This window comes from Stegodyphus dumicola, chromosome 9, assembly GCF_044657685.1.
Source record: "Stegodyphus dumicola isolate Sdum_Otavi_A_Nest chromosome 9, ASM4465768v1".
In the NCBI taxonomy this organism is placed as follows: Eukaryota; Metazoa; Arthropoda; class Arachnida; order Araneae; family Eresidae; genus Stegodyphus; species Stegodyphus dumicola.
Window position 1 is genome coordinate 83,065,613 of NC_140776.1, and position 16,613 is coordinate 83,082,225.

Here is a 16,613-nt window from a genome sequence, read left to right on the forward strand (position 1 = left end):
AATTAAAAAATTCGGCGCTGAAGAGATTAAAAATCCTTAAAATTTTTCAGAGCAAGTCGTTAAATTAAATCGAAATATTATTGTTAAAATAAATTGTAGATAAGCTTTTGTTATCCACTTATTAAAGTTGACTTCACACATTTATTTCCAAAGTACTTTTCTCTGTGGTGCATTTGAAATTAAAATTGCAGTTTTATAATCGATGGCATTTCAAAATCGAAAACATATGATAAATTTATATAAAGGCAGTCATGTTTAGAATTGATTTGTAACAATAATTTGCTGAAAATTTTAAATTATATTTATGCAGAGCTTATTTATATGAATCAAGATAATTTTTAAATGTGAGTCACAGATAATCATTACACATCTAATTTACACATTGGTTAAAAAATTCAGATAAATCCAGATCTTCAGAAAGTTATTTTTTGATGCAAGGAATTGGCACATATCAAGATTTCTTTACTATTTTTTTCTTTTAAAGATTAAATTCACGAGAGAAATAACTTCATAAATACTTCTAGTTCAGTAACTAACAGTGAAGGTTAATCGAAAAATTGCGTGTTTTCGGCTTTTATTTTCCATTTGGAAAAACCATTGAGAGAACGTGCCGTTCTTAATTGCTCAGAAAGTCATTTAAGATCAATAAAAAAGTAATTATGGATTGCAAGTGAAGGAGAAATAATTATCTCTTGGCTCGCGCCTTTTCTTTGCTGTTGTAATCGATGAAATTTCGCAACTTTACTTTTTTGCTTCGTTAAGAAATCAAGTTCACATATCTGCTTCCAAAAGAGAAATTAACACAGAAAATATTTTAAAACATCAAGAATACTTAATTATTCATTTACGAAGTATAGTTATATAACAATCGTTGGTGACATACTTGAATATCTACACACTTACTTCTATGCTATAACAGCTGCTGATGCAGATGAAGCGGAATTAGTAATTAACTGGCTTAGTGGCAGAAAACTGATTATGGTAAAAATGCGAGGTATAGACAATTAGTAAATCAATACATACAAATAAAAATCAAGTGAGAGTCGAACTACTATCGTTTAATGGTTTTACTGCTGACAATAGTTGTAGAATCTGTAAAAGCCTCAGTAATGAGTAGCATGCAAAAAGACATTTTTTCCTGAAAATGAATAGTGATGAACAGTGATTATAAACATCTGACATTTGGTTATTCGGGTGTCTTTAAATTCTTCTGATGTATCTAAGTCATCTGCTGAAACTGCGGGATTAAAACATTTATCTTCCAGAATTTTCTGCAATGTGAAATCCCAGTTATCTCATTGGAATGCCAATTTGCCGCTTACACTTTTAAACATATTTACTTCATTGTGATAGTCTTCTTTCCCCGTCAGAATTGATATCGAAGTATTGATATCGATATATTGTATTGATATCGTCAGAATTGATATCGAAGTATCGTCAGATTTGATATCGGAAAATATATCTACTATTTTTTTTGCAGTCTATCGATACTGTCTATAACTTTTCTGCAATGTAACATCCAAGTTATTTCACTGGAATGCCGATTTATTTGCTTACACTTTATAATACCGCCTTGCCTTGACCTTAATAGTGCTGACATCAAAAAAGAAAAGCTTATCTTTCCGCAGAACTCAGTAATCCTTTCTTGATTGATAATTCTATTAAATTAATCCCTTAATAGTAAATGCTAATAAGTAGTTTTGATTTTAACTCTTAGATTCTTAAGCTCATAAACATAAATCGAAACGAAAATCCTAACGAAAAATCATAAATGCGACTATTCTTCCATCATTGAATAACCTTTCTTCTTTCAGAATGTCCAATTGGCATTTTTATTATTCTCAAACAACATAACAAATCACAAATGGGAGAGGATTGGCAAAAATGGTACTTTCCAAATATAATCAAGACAAAAGGAGTTCAGATCCTAAAGGCGAGGGAAATGTTATTTGCTTCAGACGTTCGATTAACTGATCTTCATCCCCTCACGAAGTTAGGGCGATTTCTATGAGGAGATACATTTATGTATATGTTACGGTGAAAGACCGAAATCTGGAGAATGTCGACTTTCACCGATGAATGTCAACGTTCACATAGTCTCTTGTTGTATGTCAGAAATATTTTCCAAATACACTTATTTCTGACTTACACCGGTCAATGTCGACATTCACCATGTACTAATGGTGAATGTTGAACATATAACAATAATATATTTTCTTCTCCGTAATTCAGTCGCGAATAAAAGCACTTGAAACTTGAAATAAGAACTTAAGAACATGAGAACCTAAAACACACAATACATTCAAAATGAGAAAGGAAAATAATAGAAGTTAAAAACTTACTTAATTATACAGTACGTTCTAAATGAGAAAATAAAATTACAGTAATAAAAAACTTACTAAATTATGTGATTCAAATCTTAATTATTGCAACAACTTAAACTACACTTTATGACCTCTCTTTTCGACTTACACCAGAGCATATCTGTGATTGTCGACATACACCGGTGAGGGTCCGAATATACAAGAATGTAGTGCAATATTCGATCTTTCACCAACGTATTTGGTGAATGTTAACATTCTCCGGTGAAAGTCGACATTCTCCAATTTCGGTCTTTCACAGTAACATATATATACTATGGTTATCGTGTCATATTCACGTATTAAATAGAATACTTAGTTATTTAATAGAATACATGTTAGTTCGTAACAAAATTTTAAATACGCTTTTTTCATTCTGATCTTATGCACTCTGTGCAGAAGTTCTACACATTATTTGCCTTCTCCATGCATTGAGCATCTACACTTAGACAAAGCACAATGTAAACAGAAACAGTGGGCGATGTAGTTTGCAAAATTTATATTTTTCTTTTTTAATCATAAATTGTATCTGTTAAATTAATGAACACTGCGAGGGAGGGGAAAAACAGTTCTGTATCTTTCGTTCTACTGGGCCGATTGGCGAAATTCAAATTGCGTTTTTCATGTCTCGAAAGCGCAACTTATAATATATATATCGAAAATGCAACTTAGGATAAGTTATATATAGTGATCTTCTAATATATGTTTTTTGACACAAAATATGACTTTTTTTAAGTGGCATGCCCCTTTTTTCCACATTTCGATTCTACGATTCAAATTATGCCTACATATTAAATTATGTAAAATTTGGTGCGAAATTTAAGTAGAAATTCAAACATTTTGGCAAATGTTTTTCAGTTTGCACCAATAATTCAGTTATCAAACATCTTAATTTATAGCAACGTATTTTCCTTCCCTTTTTTTATTGCAGACGAGAGGGAAAAATGTCACCGTTCATATTTTCAAATAATTTTGACGAAGAACGTAAACCACATTTGGCGTTGTTATCGCTTATGACAAATATACCAAACTTCAAAACGCGCCAATATGTGAATTCACGTATATCTTAAAAAATGTTGAATAAAAAACTACAATTTTTTGAATATGTGCTCCATAGCTCTCAATGCAGTTACTATGATACTATCCTACCTTTAAAAACATGTCAAAATTAGTGCACGATCTTTCAAAGAAAACTTCACTACTGTTTCCTAATACCAGGTTAGTGTTCTGACATGGTAGTGAGATTTATGTCTATGAAGTTCTTATTTGTATAAAAAATTTGTTCCAATACATTAAAATCTCGTAAAGCTTTTTATCTTGTGCAAAGGTAATTTATAATGCATTTTCAAGCAAGCCTTATTTATTGCATTGCAGTTTTTGAACAGAGAATTATAAGCAATAAGAAATTTTTTGAGGGAAATTCCCTAAATAGCATGCCTTCACCTGGCAATGATTTTACAAATTAATTGTTTTCTATTACTGGAAATAAAATAACATTGTGTGTATTAATAATAATAAAAATAATTAATCAGCATTTTTAGCATTTATTGCTTTCAGCTTTTTTAAGGAAAAAATGGAAAAGACTGAAGTATTCTGGTGTTTTTCTTACTTCTAGCACAAGTTATTGTAATTATTTTAAAATACATGATGGAAAAACCTAATGTAGGAAAGCGCATCGACAACTGCGGCTGAAATCATTCATACGTGAATAACGATTTAGAATACTTTTGCTACATGTTTCTGTTTTATTAGAGTGTAATACTCATTTAGATAAATCACATCGGTTTTACTTGTAACCAATATATGCCTTGAAAACTCCATTTGTAATTCACATTTCATTTTCAACATATTTATCCAAACTGTTTAGCTTTTAAGAAGAATCAAATGGAAATCTTCAATTATATAAAAAGCATCGAACACAAGTATTTTGGTAGCACACATATTTCGTGTTTCTAGAACATAGTAATGTATGACAGCATTTAAAAAGCAAGATACACACAGAGATATATATGAAGCATAAAATTTGATATTTTAAACAACGCGTGTCATTAGTTCCAGTTTTTGGAAATAAAGAAAACTATATAAACTTTATTGAAACATAAAAATTTCATTTTGACTTAATAAAAAATAAAAAAAGCTTTTCGAATATTTAGTATTACAATAAAGTAATATTTTTTCTATTTTTACTTTTATAATTATAACTGTTTTATACACATTACCTATCCATACGTTCACTTTACTCTTTAAAAGTTTCTTTTTAAGTTATACTTTGATTTAAATTACACAAAATTAATTTTCATACGGATTTTTATTACATGTAGAAATTAAAATTAAAGTCTATTTTATTTTTCAGATAATATTTAATTCTTACTTGTTTTTAGATGTTTTGGTAGAGTCCTGAAGCATCATTCAAAAGTTACATAAAAATTGCTTCCTCATCATCATATCTAAAATTTAAAGTAATATTAAAGTGCCGTAATGCTTTTGCCAAAGTTTTATAGTTCAATAAAATGCAATATCTTTTGGTTATTCTCGTAAACTTGGGCTAGAGCTTTTTTTCCTTAAAACCGCTTCTATTGGAGAATATATCATTAAGGACAAGCAAATATAAAAAGGCAGATAAGAATGACAGAAACTTCATTTCTAAATTTTATTCCTTATTAACCCAGTCTTTATTTCTCATTTATAATAAATTTATTGGATTTCTTATTATGTGAGCAGTCAACTGGGGATTTTAAAAATGATATAATGTGATTTATTATGTTTAACTTCTGCGGGATTGGATATCGCTCTAATATCTTAAGAATTTGTCCGAAAAGAGTTTATGCCAACTTTAATGCTCTATAAAAATACAGCAGGAAAGTTTACATCGCTTCTATCGCACACTTGCAACTAATCTGAAAGCTGGCATTAAGTTGGATGGTACAGCTATTGTAGTCATAAATCAAACTGTGTGAAATTATCTCTCAGACATTTAAGATCGAATATAATGGTACTAAAAGAAATCTGGCCTAGGTAAAAAAGGATTATAAGTGACATATGAGGTAGCAAATTCTTTTTAAGAGCAGGATTGAAGAATCGAAAGTCTTCTGCAGTTAGTTGGAGCTTGACTTTGTTGTAAGTCATAAAAAGGAAACACGATTATAAGTACATGAAATCTCCAAAATGAGTTTTAAGATAAGAGTTGCAGTCAGTTAATCATATAATATTCCTACAAGAAAAATGTCGTTAAATTAAAATTCAATAAGTGAAATTTCTAATGAAAATTCTGGTTTTAAATGTTCCTAAACCTAGTCCAAATGAAAGGTTCATTCAGACTAATTCAAAGAGACTTCCTATGCATCCTTTAAATTTTGCTGCGAATTTTCCGTTTAGTCTAAGTTGATTTTAGTCCAAGTTAATTTCATTTCGGAAACAAATTATTCTTATTCATTTTATGAGAAATCACCATATTATGCATACATAAAAAAGTTACAGTACATTTTGGGTAGGTCTTAAGACAATTCTGCAATTCTAAAGATGATTTACAGCAGAAAGAGAAAAAATATCGTCTTATATCCGGACCAGTTAGGTAAAGTACTTAACAAGTACATAAGCCACATTTCGAAACATTTGAAATGTCAAGACTTGTAATAGTATAGTCCCGCAAACTCGACATCCACAAGACATTGACAAGACAAACTCGACATTGAGAGACTGTCGAGGTTTAAGGAATAACGGGTGTGCTTTTCAGAATAATTTACGATATTGAATTGTAAATTACTCTAGACCTTTGTAGTACAATATTGGACTCTGAAAACTACAGCATACAATTAAATTAATGTTAACTTTTTGTGTTATGTTCTAGCACAATAGGAGTCATTAAAAGAACAAATACCCTAAGATAATTGAGTAAAACATTTACATACAAAAACGAAGAAAAATTATTAGTAGTTCTTGGTAAAAAAATATCGTGTGATGGTAAATTGTCTCTCACACTCATTCCGTCATCGTGCAGCTTCATCCCGTAGGTGATGGAGGAATAAAATGTCCATACCAGATGCGCTTTGCTTCTCCATGTAACGGAGTATTCCTTCAGCAGCTTTCAGTCCTTCACTATGGGTCATCACTTCTAGCCTTTTCGTTGTCTTCAAGCTCTTCGTTTTCTGATTCATCTTCATTTTTATCCACATTGTCTTTCACCAGTGCAACTATTTCTGCATGTCCTAAAATTTCACAAGTTTCGTCTTGTCCCATCCATTCTTCAACATCATTATCAGTAACTTCTTCACAACCTAGAATCTTCTCAAGTAAGCCACAAATTTCATAATTTTCTGTCTCTTCCCTGCTTTCGAGAAATTCGTTTCCTGAATATTCCAGCAACTTTTTCCACGAATGAACGAGGCTTATCTGCTTGATTTCACTCAGAAAATGAGCTATCCACGCAACATATCTATTTTCTTCAGTTCCTCGATCATATCACATCCTTTCTCGATGGCTAGAACAAGAGATAAAAAACGTTTACGTCTGTGTGTTTTCTTCAATACCTCCAAAACAACCTGGTTCATCGACTGACGCCCTGAAGTAACGTTTAGGAGGGAGAAACATGGCTATTATATCTTCGTCTCGTAAATGCTCTGCACCAGGATGGGATGAGACATTGTCTAGAATGAGAATCGCCTTCCAAGGTAGATTGTTTGATTTTAAAAACTTTTCCACCGATGGAACGAACCGCTGATGAAATCAATCATTAAATATTGCTAAATTCATCCATACATTTGACTGATTCCGGTACCAAACAAGAAGATCATAGTTGGTTTCGGTCCCATTAGTCTACTTTTTTTTGCGTTTTCAAACGCCCGGGATTTTTTAATTTGCCTATAAGCACTAATTTGAGCTTATGGCTACCTGTTGCTTGCCAAGATTTTGACTCTCTCATTGCTTCTTTTGTAGCCAGGTGGCGAGTTTTCTTCCCTGGATGCCAGCGTTTTCGAAGGTAGCATTTGAAAATTCAGACTGGTCTCATCACAGTTATAAATTTTATCTCCAGATATATCTTCCTTTTCAATTAGTTTGCGTAAATTATCCTTGAATAATGCAGCATTTTCCAACTTAGCAGATAACGTTTCCACGCAAACTTTTAACTACCTTACCTCTTTTCCCATCTGTCGAGGTAGCCAGAACTAGCAGTAAATCCAGACTCTCCTTCTTGAAGTTCATCATACAATTTTAGGGCTTTCTTTTGTAAAATGTTTCATAAAATGAGTGTTTTCTGATCCCTTTGCTGCCTGAATCACAACTCACTTTTTCGTATGCACTATCTTTCATTCTTTTTCTTTCGTTTAAACTATCCATACATGCTCTTTTCGCACACCAAGACTCGATTTCGGACTTCTTCGTTTTCTATCGTATCGAAGTAGTCCGTCCAAAACCTAAACCCATGGTAGATTTCTTTACACTTTCCCTTTTGTCCAGTCTCTTTAAGGCATCTAGTTTCATTTCTATTGTCACGTTAGTTTGTTTTATTTTCTTTTCGAACGACAGTTTTACTTCACAGAATATCAATAGTTCCCAAAAATATGTGAACACTTATATACTCCTGGATGTGAATTGAGGACCGATACCTCAATGAACTGGTGTTAATTTAGTTTGCAATAAGATGCAGCCACAAATCTTCAGACAAGTCTCCTAACGTTTCGCAACAATGGAAAGGAATGTGAGCCAGCGGCCTGCTGCTACCTGACTTTCTTCATATCCTCGAAAGAAGCAAATAGCGTTGCCAAGTATTACAACATATCTTGAAATTTGTTAGGCAGTTCCATGAATTAATGGCACAATGCGAAAACGACAAAAACTACAGAAAAAGAACACTGAAATCTTAGAATAGAACAGGAAAGACATACGCATAAATAATAATTATATGTACTGTATCTAATATTTGCTCTGTTTGGCCTAGAGATACCTTAAAGAAGTTCCTAAAAAGTTGTCGAGTTATAGGGAATGTCGAGATATCGGGAGTCGAGTTTGAGGGACTCTACTATATTACAAATCAATGAACTGAAAGGTACTACAAAGTTATGAACTGATAGTTTACCTTTCAGGTTATTAAAAATCAGTGAACTGAAAGGTATAATTTAGGAATATTTTAAATAATTAATGTAAAGGCCTGCAAATTATACTTGAAAATCCAAGTAAGATTTATAATTCTTTTAAGTACTCTAATATTACTTTCTTAAAATGGTATTTGGAAAAACTTTCAAGCTATGTAATTTTTCTTACAGCCTTAAAAAATACTTTTTCATGTACATAATTTTGAAGCATCTACATATCAATACTTAAAATAGAATTTTGAAATTACTGTTAATTTTTATTGATAAGCATTATATGATTTTTCTACATTCTATAGCCACACAAAACTAGTAAATCAAAACACATTAAAATTAATTAAAAACATTAAAATCATTTTCCCATACAAACGTGTGACACGCGGTATAAATTATTTGACAAAGTATTCATCACGTTTCTTTAAAAAATCCAGTACAATGATGACTAGTCGTCTAAAAACGATTAAAGTGAATGTGGTGGATTTGTTGGAAGAAACGGTAATTTATATGCAAAGGATTTTCTTTCATAGGCATTTTGCAATATATGTTACATGCTAAATCAGACATTTTAAAATTCATAATTTAAAGCATATACTCAGGAAAACGTTATGACGTAACTGCCAAACTCAGCTTTTATAGCAGCTACCCTCAACAGCTTGCTTGTTAATTCTGCCTTAAATTTGTTTGCGATAGTACCGGTACTCGATTCTTTTCGAATATATTTGCTTATTGCTTTTCCCCACCGGTAAAGAGCACTTCAAAATATTCCACATTTCACAAAAAACCGAAGGTGAAAGAAAGCATGCATTAAAATCTGCTATTGCATAAGAGAAATTACTAAAGAGGAATTCAATAACGTTAATAAGCTATCAATTGCAAATGATGGCCAAAACAAAAACAACAGAAAAAGAAAAGACGAATAACAATAACTTTTTTGGAAAAATATTCGGTGTCATTTTAAATTACTTTGCGTAATATATTAAAGGTTAGGTTAGGTTATTTAATTACGGCAAAGCCTCTAGAGCTATCTGCCTAAGGGAAGGGATGCCTTCGTGGAGGACTTTCTAAGGGAAACTAGCTCGTATACAAAACCACGAAACATGGAGAAAACCACGAAAACACCCATGCAGCCAGCCCGTTCGCGGGATTCGAACCTCCGAAGTATATTAAAAGATTTGCTGCTGTGAAATAAAATGAACGAGAAAAGCAATATATTTTGATTTTTCAATTATTTTGGAATTGTACATAAGCATCATTTAATTCCTGAGTATGACTACATTTTATTCATAAAAGTTTACATCCAGAAAGAAATGTGGTATTACTTTACCTGTCTATGTGCGTAGACCACGGATCCTAGGAGCTTCCACGTGCCTCCGCGGCGGTCCATGCGGACCATACGAAGGATCTGGAAAAATCGGAGGCCCCTTAAAGCTGACGTGGCGAACACCTGTCCACTGCTCCCCACAGATAGCACCACGATAGACGCCACAATAACAATCACATCTGGAAAGAAAACGGTAACTATTATTTCATCAATTGAAGTAAAAATAGGATACGCGAATAAGCGAATTGACCAGATAATCATATTGATGAGGAAATAATTACTACCTAAAAATTTTGTTACGAGACAATAAATTATACTTGAAAAACATATCTGCCTGCAGCTCGTCAGCATAAAAACTATTGGATTCTCAAAGCAGAAACACGTTTACTATTTCTATACACATAAGCATCTATAAATATTCAGCATTTGAGAAATAACCCAGAAGAAAACTTCAGATTCCAGATCTGTTTTTTGTCTTGCCAATGAAATAAACTGTAAGATATTTCAAGCTAATTAACAGCTATTTATGACTTCAGAATTTACTACAATTTCTCCTTTCCGTATTCCTCACTAGAATGCAAATTCGTTGCGAGTATTTAAGCTGAGATTTTGGATTAAGGAGAGCATGTTTCAGGCATCGCGTGAGTGCAACGTGTTGGTTTCCTGCCAGATCTGATTGTTGCAATTACTCGGCTTTACGTTTTATCGCTGCCGTCATTTTAACTCTGTCGTTTCGTTAGAGTAGTGAGCCATCTTCTAGTGTAGTATCTAATTGTGTAATACTTGACTAATGATAAACGTTTGAATTAATCTGGTCTGTCCTATTTCATTTTGCATAACCCTGACTTGTTGAAATTGCAGCACAAGAGAGTGCCTTTGTTTTCTGAATTCTTTTTAAATAAAGGGTTGTTCTTAACCCTCTCAAGACTTATTTCAGACATAGCGATAATTCGCTTCACGTCTGTTAGGGTTATTACCAAATCACGTGTAACCCTATACAATGATAGTTTCAAATATAACATTTTTGGACGATGCCCATTAAATGAGATAGCGCCACTTCGTTATGTTTTTTGACAATTAGCATATTATTTTGAAATAGTTAAGCAAATTAACTCACATAAACAGGAAATGCAGAGATAGTATCACTGCAAGCATTGCAAAAAAGTGCTTTTATAACGGAGACATACCGGCAGCATGGTGCTAAATGACGAATGTTGTTGAAAACGTGTGACGCAACAAAACTGCAAGGACATGCCAAAATATGAAGTGACTTATACAAACTATGAAAATTTCAAACAGTGGTGAATGTAAATTTTACGCGTAAAGTAGCAACGTAGGACCTTTTCATAACCTAACTGGTTTTTCAGAAGATTTTTATTAATGCATGGCATCGTTCTGTTACTGGACAATAACGTTTTGAGCTCCTTTTACTTATTTCACTATCTTTGAAATATGATTGGATTATCATTTTGAATCAAAAAGGTCACTTTATGTCAACAGCTCTCCATTGGATTGAAATTCGAACAGTTTTCAAGCATTTTTAACGTTTTTATAGAGCACTGTTGCAATCATGCTTGGACTTGTGCAAAGTTAAGGTCTCACGTGGTGATTTCTTCATCATGATATTATTCCTGAATTGTTTGAAATAATTTAGTTTTGAAGATTCTTTCATTTTTTGTTCGCTCTTCGATTTGAAATTCTCACATAACCAGTTTCGTTAGGGGAAATATATTTTCATACTGTCACATACGAGCATTTTTTATAATAAACACAACTAAAGAAAATATCTTTATTACTCTACCGAATCATTTATTTGCTGTCCGAACTGTGAAGATTTAATTACGTGTGGTGAAAGAAAATAAAAGAAAAATATTTTAGACATTCGGAAAGTTTTTCTCTGGTTCATATAACTTATAAGTTTTTGTTTTTTTATTAAAACAGCAAGCTTTTCTAAATCGAGACTTTATGAATCAAGTTCCACACAAGCGTTTTCATATTTTATTAGCACTAATATCAACACATAACCATGCTTCAATCGTCTTCCTCCATGCTGTGTTCTTTAGGAATTAATAAAAATGTATGCAGAATACATTGACTATCTTCAAACCATCTAAACTGCGCGTTGTCCATTCCTAAAATGAAATTTTATCCTCAGACTTCGGTTTCGGCTGAATGCTTCTGATTGGCATTTCCAGATTTTGAGAAAATTTAATTTCTGAACAACATGAATTAATCAAAATAGAATTGGACACTAGTTTTTGTCTCTTCTTTGCATGCCAATGTAAAATGATAATCGTGAATTCCTCTTCCGAAGTTCTTAACTATTAACGGAAGAGGTAATTAAATCCTCAAGTTCTTTCTTGCCTCATTGCCATCCTGTATCAAAAATAATTCTAGTAAAGAACTTTTATTTGTGTGATATATTTCAAATAACATGCAAAAATGAGTAAATTTAATTTTATTACATTCTAAAGTATAAACGTGTGGTTTAATATATTTAATAACTGAATATTACTTTTAAATTTATTAATGCGTACACAGTTCCGGTATTTAATACGTATAAATAAAGAAACAATCAATACATATTTTTAATTATGTGAGGATTTTTAGCATAATTTCTAGCTATACTGTTATCGATCAGTCCCTACCAACAACAGCTAATGACAATGCATTGTTATCGAGCAGCGATTATCTATGATTGTTTTGATTTCTAAAAAATTTATCTACAATGAATGATCCGCCTATTCATTATAGATAAGTTTTAAGTCTCTGACTTAAATGTGGAAACAGTAAACATGGCTTCAGTATAAAACTCAATTCAGACTCAAAGGCATTGGTTTCAGCATTAGAAATTTCTTTCTTGAAGCAAAATTTTAGAGATAATGATGTAAATAATATGCAATTTTAAAACTTGAATTAAAAAAAATTTAAATTGATTTTGTTACCGAAGATACAATTTGTATTATTTAAAACTTTGCATACCATTAAAATAATAGCTTTACATTTTACTTCAAGGTTTCTGAAATATACATCGATTTGCTAAATTAGGAGTTTCACTGCAAGTCTTGTATATCAATGGCAAAGTTATCACCTGCAATCTCATAACCTCTTGATCGAATAATGCAAAAGCTTATTCGACAAAGAAAGGGAGGGGTGGAGTGTAATGCCTTATAGCTCTAGGGAATAAGTTACGGAATCCGAAAAGCAATTCCTTCGAGTTATTCTGCCGTTAAATTAATCAACTTAGATGAATTCGGATTTAGAAATTGTTCTAGAATTTGTGGAAAAGGGAAATAATTGCCTATGGGGATGTACGCCGAATAAAAAAATGTCTACGTTAAGCAATTTAAGGTATTTCGGATTCTGGAAAGAGCTCGGATAATTTGCCCGCTTCGGTATAATGAAATATGTCCACCCGTGTTTTGATTGGATAAAATGACTAGTCCGGGATAATTACTTGATACACTGTGTAAAGGATGAAAGGATGGGGACTCTGATAACTTGATTAACTTTGATAGAGAAAACTTGTGATTTATCGAAAACTAAAGGTTAGAGGAGAATATCTTTAGGGATTTCTTCTAATACGTTCTTGAAGTCACGGAAATGGCAGTCTCGAATAAATCTATTTTAAGTCGAAAGTATTTAGAGATTGGCTTGACAGCAAAGTGGACCAAACCCATATTTCAGCATTTTGAACCATTTACTTAATTTTCTTTTCTTTAAGTGTATCAACTATCTTCCTTTGTTCAACTGAGCTCAAATAAACAAATGATAATAAAATTAGAGATAATTTAACATTTCACCTTTATATGTATTTATGAAACCCTATTTAACACACTCAGGTGTTGAAATTAATAATTAATTTATTTCACAAACTCAAAAGAATATGAAGTAGGCAGTTCCTTTGTATTAGAATTGAGGAAAAATTTTCCGTTCGGTAGAGGTGAACAGAAATATGCACCCTATCAAGGAAAGCCTATACGAAGGTCGGGATAGACCCATGTGATTAATAAGGTAATTGTTGCGCTCAGGATTATGTGTGCAAACTTTAATACATACATGAGTGGTATCGTTGTTTCTAGCAGCGTTCAAAATACAAAAATTATTCTAAATTTTGGTGGTGGTGAGGTAGTTGAAGATCTTATATTTACATATGCTTATTTTGTTAGACTTTGGAGGGATATCATGATCGACTTGTTAAGGAAAACTGGCTTGCATTTAGGATGTGTACAAATATACTATTAGCCTTCCGAAAAATACTTTTTTTATCCGATACTGAATAAGAATAAGAAAAAAATGCTAAATGATGATACTGTAACTTTTATTGTTGTATTTAAAGTAATCTAGTATACTTAGTACACTGAAAAACTTTCTTTTAATCATTTACGTTGAAAAAATAAGGATTTTAATTCATATAATACATTACAGTTTACACACACATAACAGTTTTCTAGTTTATTGTTTCTCTTCAATATTTTTCAAATGGGAGATTAATTACTGTACATTTGTTTATTTATTTTGCTAGTGCTATAACTCACTTGTACAAATCTCGTGGTATACTTTGTGGAACACGAGAAGTTGAAATTAGTGTTAAAAAAAAAAAAAAAAAAAAAAAAAAAATGGTAGCATAATATGTAAAAGAGATTAGACATATTACACGCGGAGAGAAAATATTACATAGGACACACTAGGCAGATTACATGTTAATCCAGTTACTGATAAAATAATTTTGCAACATTTTCTATTACTATAAATAATGGATGAAAATTAATGCAAAAGCATGTTTAAGAATTTTATTGACTTCTAAATTTTGAATACTGTGTGTGCAAACAAACTATAAATTTATTCTTATACACTGAAAGCGAAAATATTTCATCTTATAATGCGTAAATAATTATGAATTTATATTTAGAGTTCTAAAAACATTTTTTTCCTTTTACTCCCCGCCCGTCAAAAAAAAAATCATTTAGAAATTTCTCTTGATTAATATTTATCAATAAAAATATCTTGAATAAGCTTTGAGTAAATGTTTCAGGATTTTCTATGAACAGCTATTAGGTTTGGTTTGATTTATTTAATTGGGGCAAAGCACACTAGGGCTATCTTCCTAAGGGGAGAGATGCCTTCGGGGAGGACATTCTGAGGGAAAGTGGCTCGTATACACGTTACACATGGGGAAAACCACGAAAACGCCCATGCAACCAGCCCGTTCGCGGGATTCGAACCTTGGACCGAACTACTAGTGTTCAGCGACTTTTACCGCTCGGCCGCTGGTGGGCCAGCGTGTTAGGTGTTATTCACTTTTAAACTAAAATGCATGGATCCAATATCTTTGAAAATTTAATATAACTTTATTATTCATTTAGATGCAAGGAAATAAAAAATACATGTTTTCAATCATTCTCTAAGTAATTTGATCATTAAATGTGTTTTTTCAGCCTGCGAAATTAGCAAAATAAGCTTCAGAATGATAAAATTTACTTTTCATTAAAAAACTAAAAATTAAAATGAAGCCAAAATATATAAATAAGTTTTACTATATATATATAACCTCGAAATTATACGTAATACGTAATGTGGTGCATTAGATCATTAGATGTACTTTTCATCTCTTGCCTGATATTGATTAATTAAAATTATCTAGAAGTATGAAAGACTACGGTATATACCTTTCTGTATTATTTATTATTGGAATATTAAATTAAATCATAAGGATATACCTAAATTAAGAGTAAAATCATGCATGTATAACACTAAATCGTATTATGCTGATATTATGATGTAAATTGTGCACCGAATATCATAGGTTTTCATATAAGATGTGGTTTACTTATACCTACTTAAATATTAATTTTTGTATTTATTCCAAAGTAAGATCCTCTTTTTGCATGTTTGTGCTCTAAAATTCGGTAAGTTCTTTTATTAGGGTATTTTAAGAAATGAAGTTGCGCAGCGAGAGGAAGTCGCCTAGTTATCATCCAAAATAAAATAATTACACTGCTTAAATATTAGGTAAACCGCAGAGATAATACAGTATATATAAATTGCATAACTAGAGCTAATTATAATAAACCACATCTAGTTGAGAGATTTCAGTTAAGTCTAGCGTAAACTATACTGTTCATCAGTACACTTGAAAACAAACATGTAATAGTGTATTATTAATTTCGCCTACTTTTCCTTCTATACCATAATCAAATATTGTACTTAATTAAAGAATTGGTCCTCAACCTTATGTCCGCCTGCATTACTGCGTCCGCCAACGGTTTTACGTGTGCTCGCTGCTGTGCAACCACGATAAAAAATTTTTGCCAACGAATTGTAAGATTTTGTAAACTTTTGTCAGTACTATTTAGCAGTTATTTACTTTAAATAAGAATACCATCAAAAATGTGTAGTTTAAGATAATATTTTTAGAATAATATTTTGAATATTATTCATATTATTAAGAATGCCAACCTACAAATTTATCTTGAAAGAGTAAATGTGCTCGCCACTCCACCGATATTCTAGATTGTGCTTTAATGTACGAAAAAGGTTGGGGATCCCTGAATTACACTGTTGAGCAAAACTTAAGCAACAACGTAAATTTTAATCAGATAGCCATTAAATTGTAGAGAAGGGGTTCTTGCGTTCGGTACAATGAACACGCAATTCAGTAGAAAGGTCATATGTATGCAAATGTCAAGAAAAAAACGTCACAGGCTACGTGAGCGTACACAAAACGCATACGGTCGGCGAGCTCAACTCGAGACTACCATAAAAGGAAGGATGGAGACGCAATTAAAGACATTCGCTGCAAGTACAAGGAGTTCTTTCGTGAAATATTGGATAGAAAAAATGATC

The 16,613-nt window shown here is 31.9% G+C and overlaps 1 protein-coding gene across 3 annotated transcripts in view; it reads right to left on the reverse strand.

The window, feature by feature from the left end:
- Positions 1-16,613, reverse strand: part of LOC118200294 (potassium voltage-gated channel subfamily KQT member 1-like) — a 640,573-nt gene that overhangs the window by 72,651 nt on the left and 551,309 nt on the right. For all 3 annotated transcript variants that reach the window (XM_085823702.1, XM_085823701.1, XM_085823700.1), the window contains exon 4: positions 9,771-9,946. In XM_085823702.1, the coding sequence (XP_085679828.1) occupies positions 9,771-9,946 (176 nt within the window). The remainder of the gene's footprint in view (positions 1-9,770; positions 9,947-16,613) is intronic.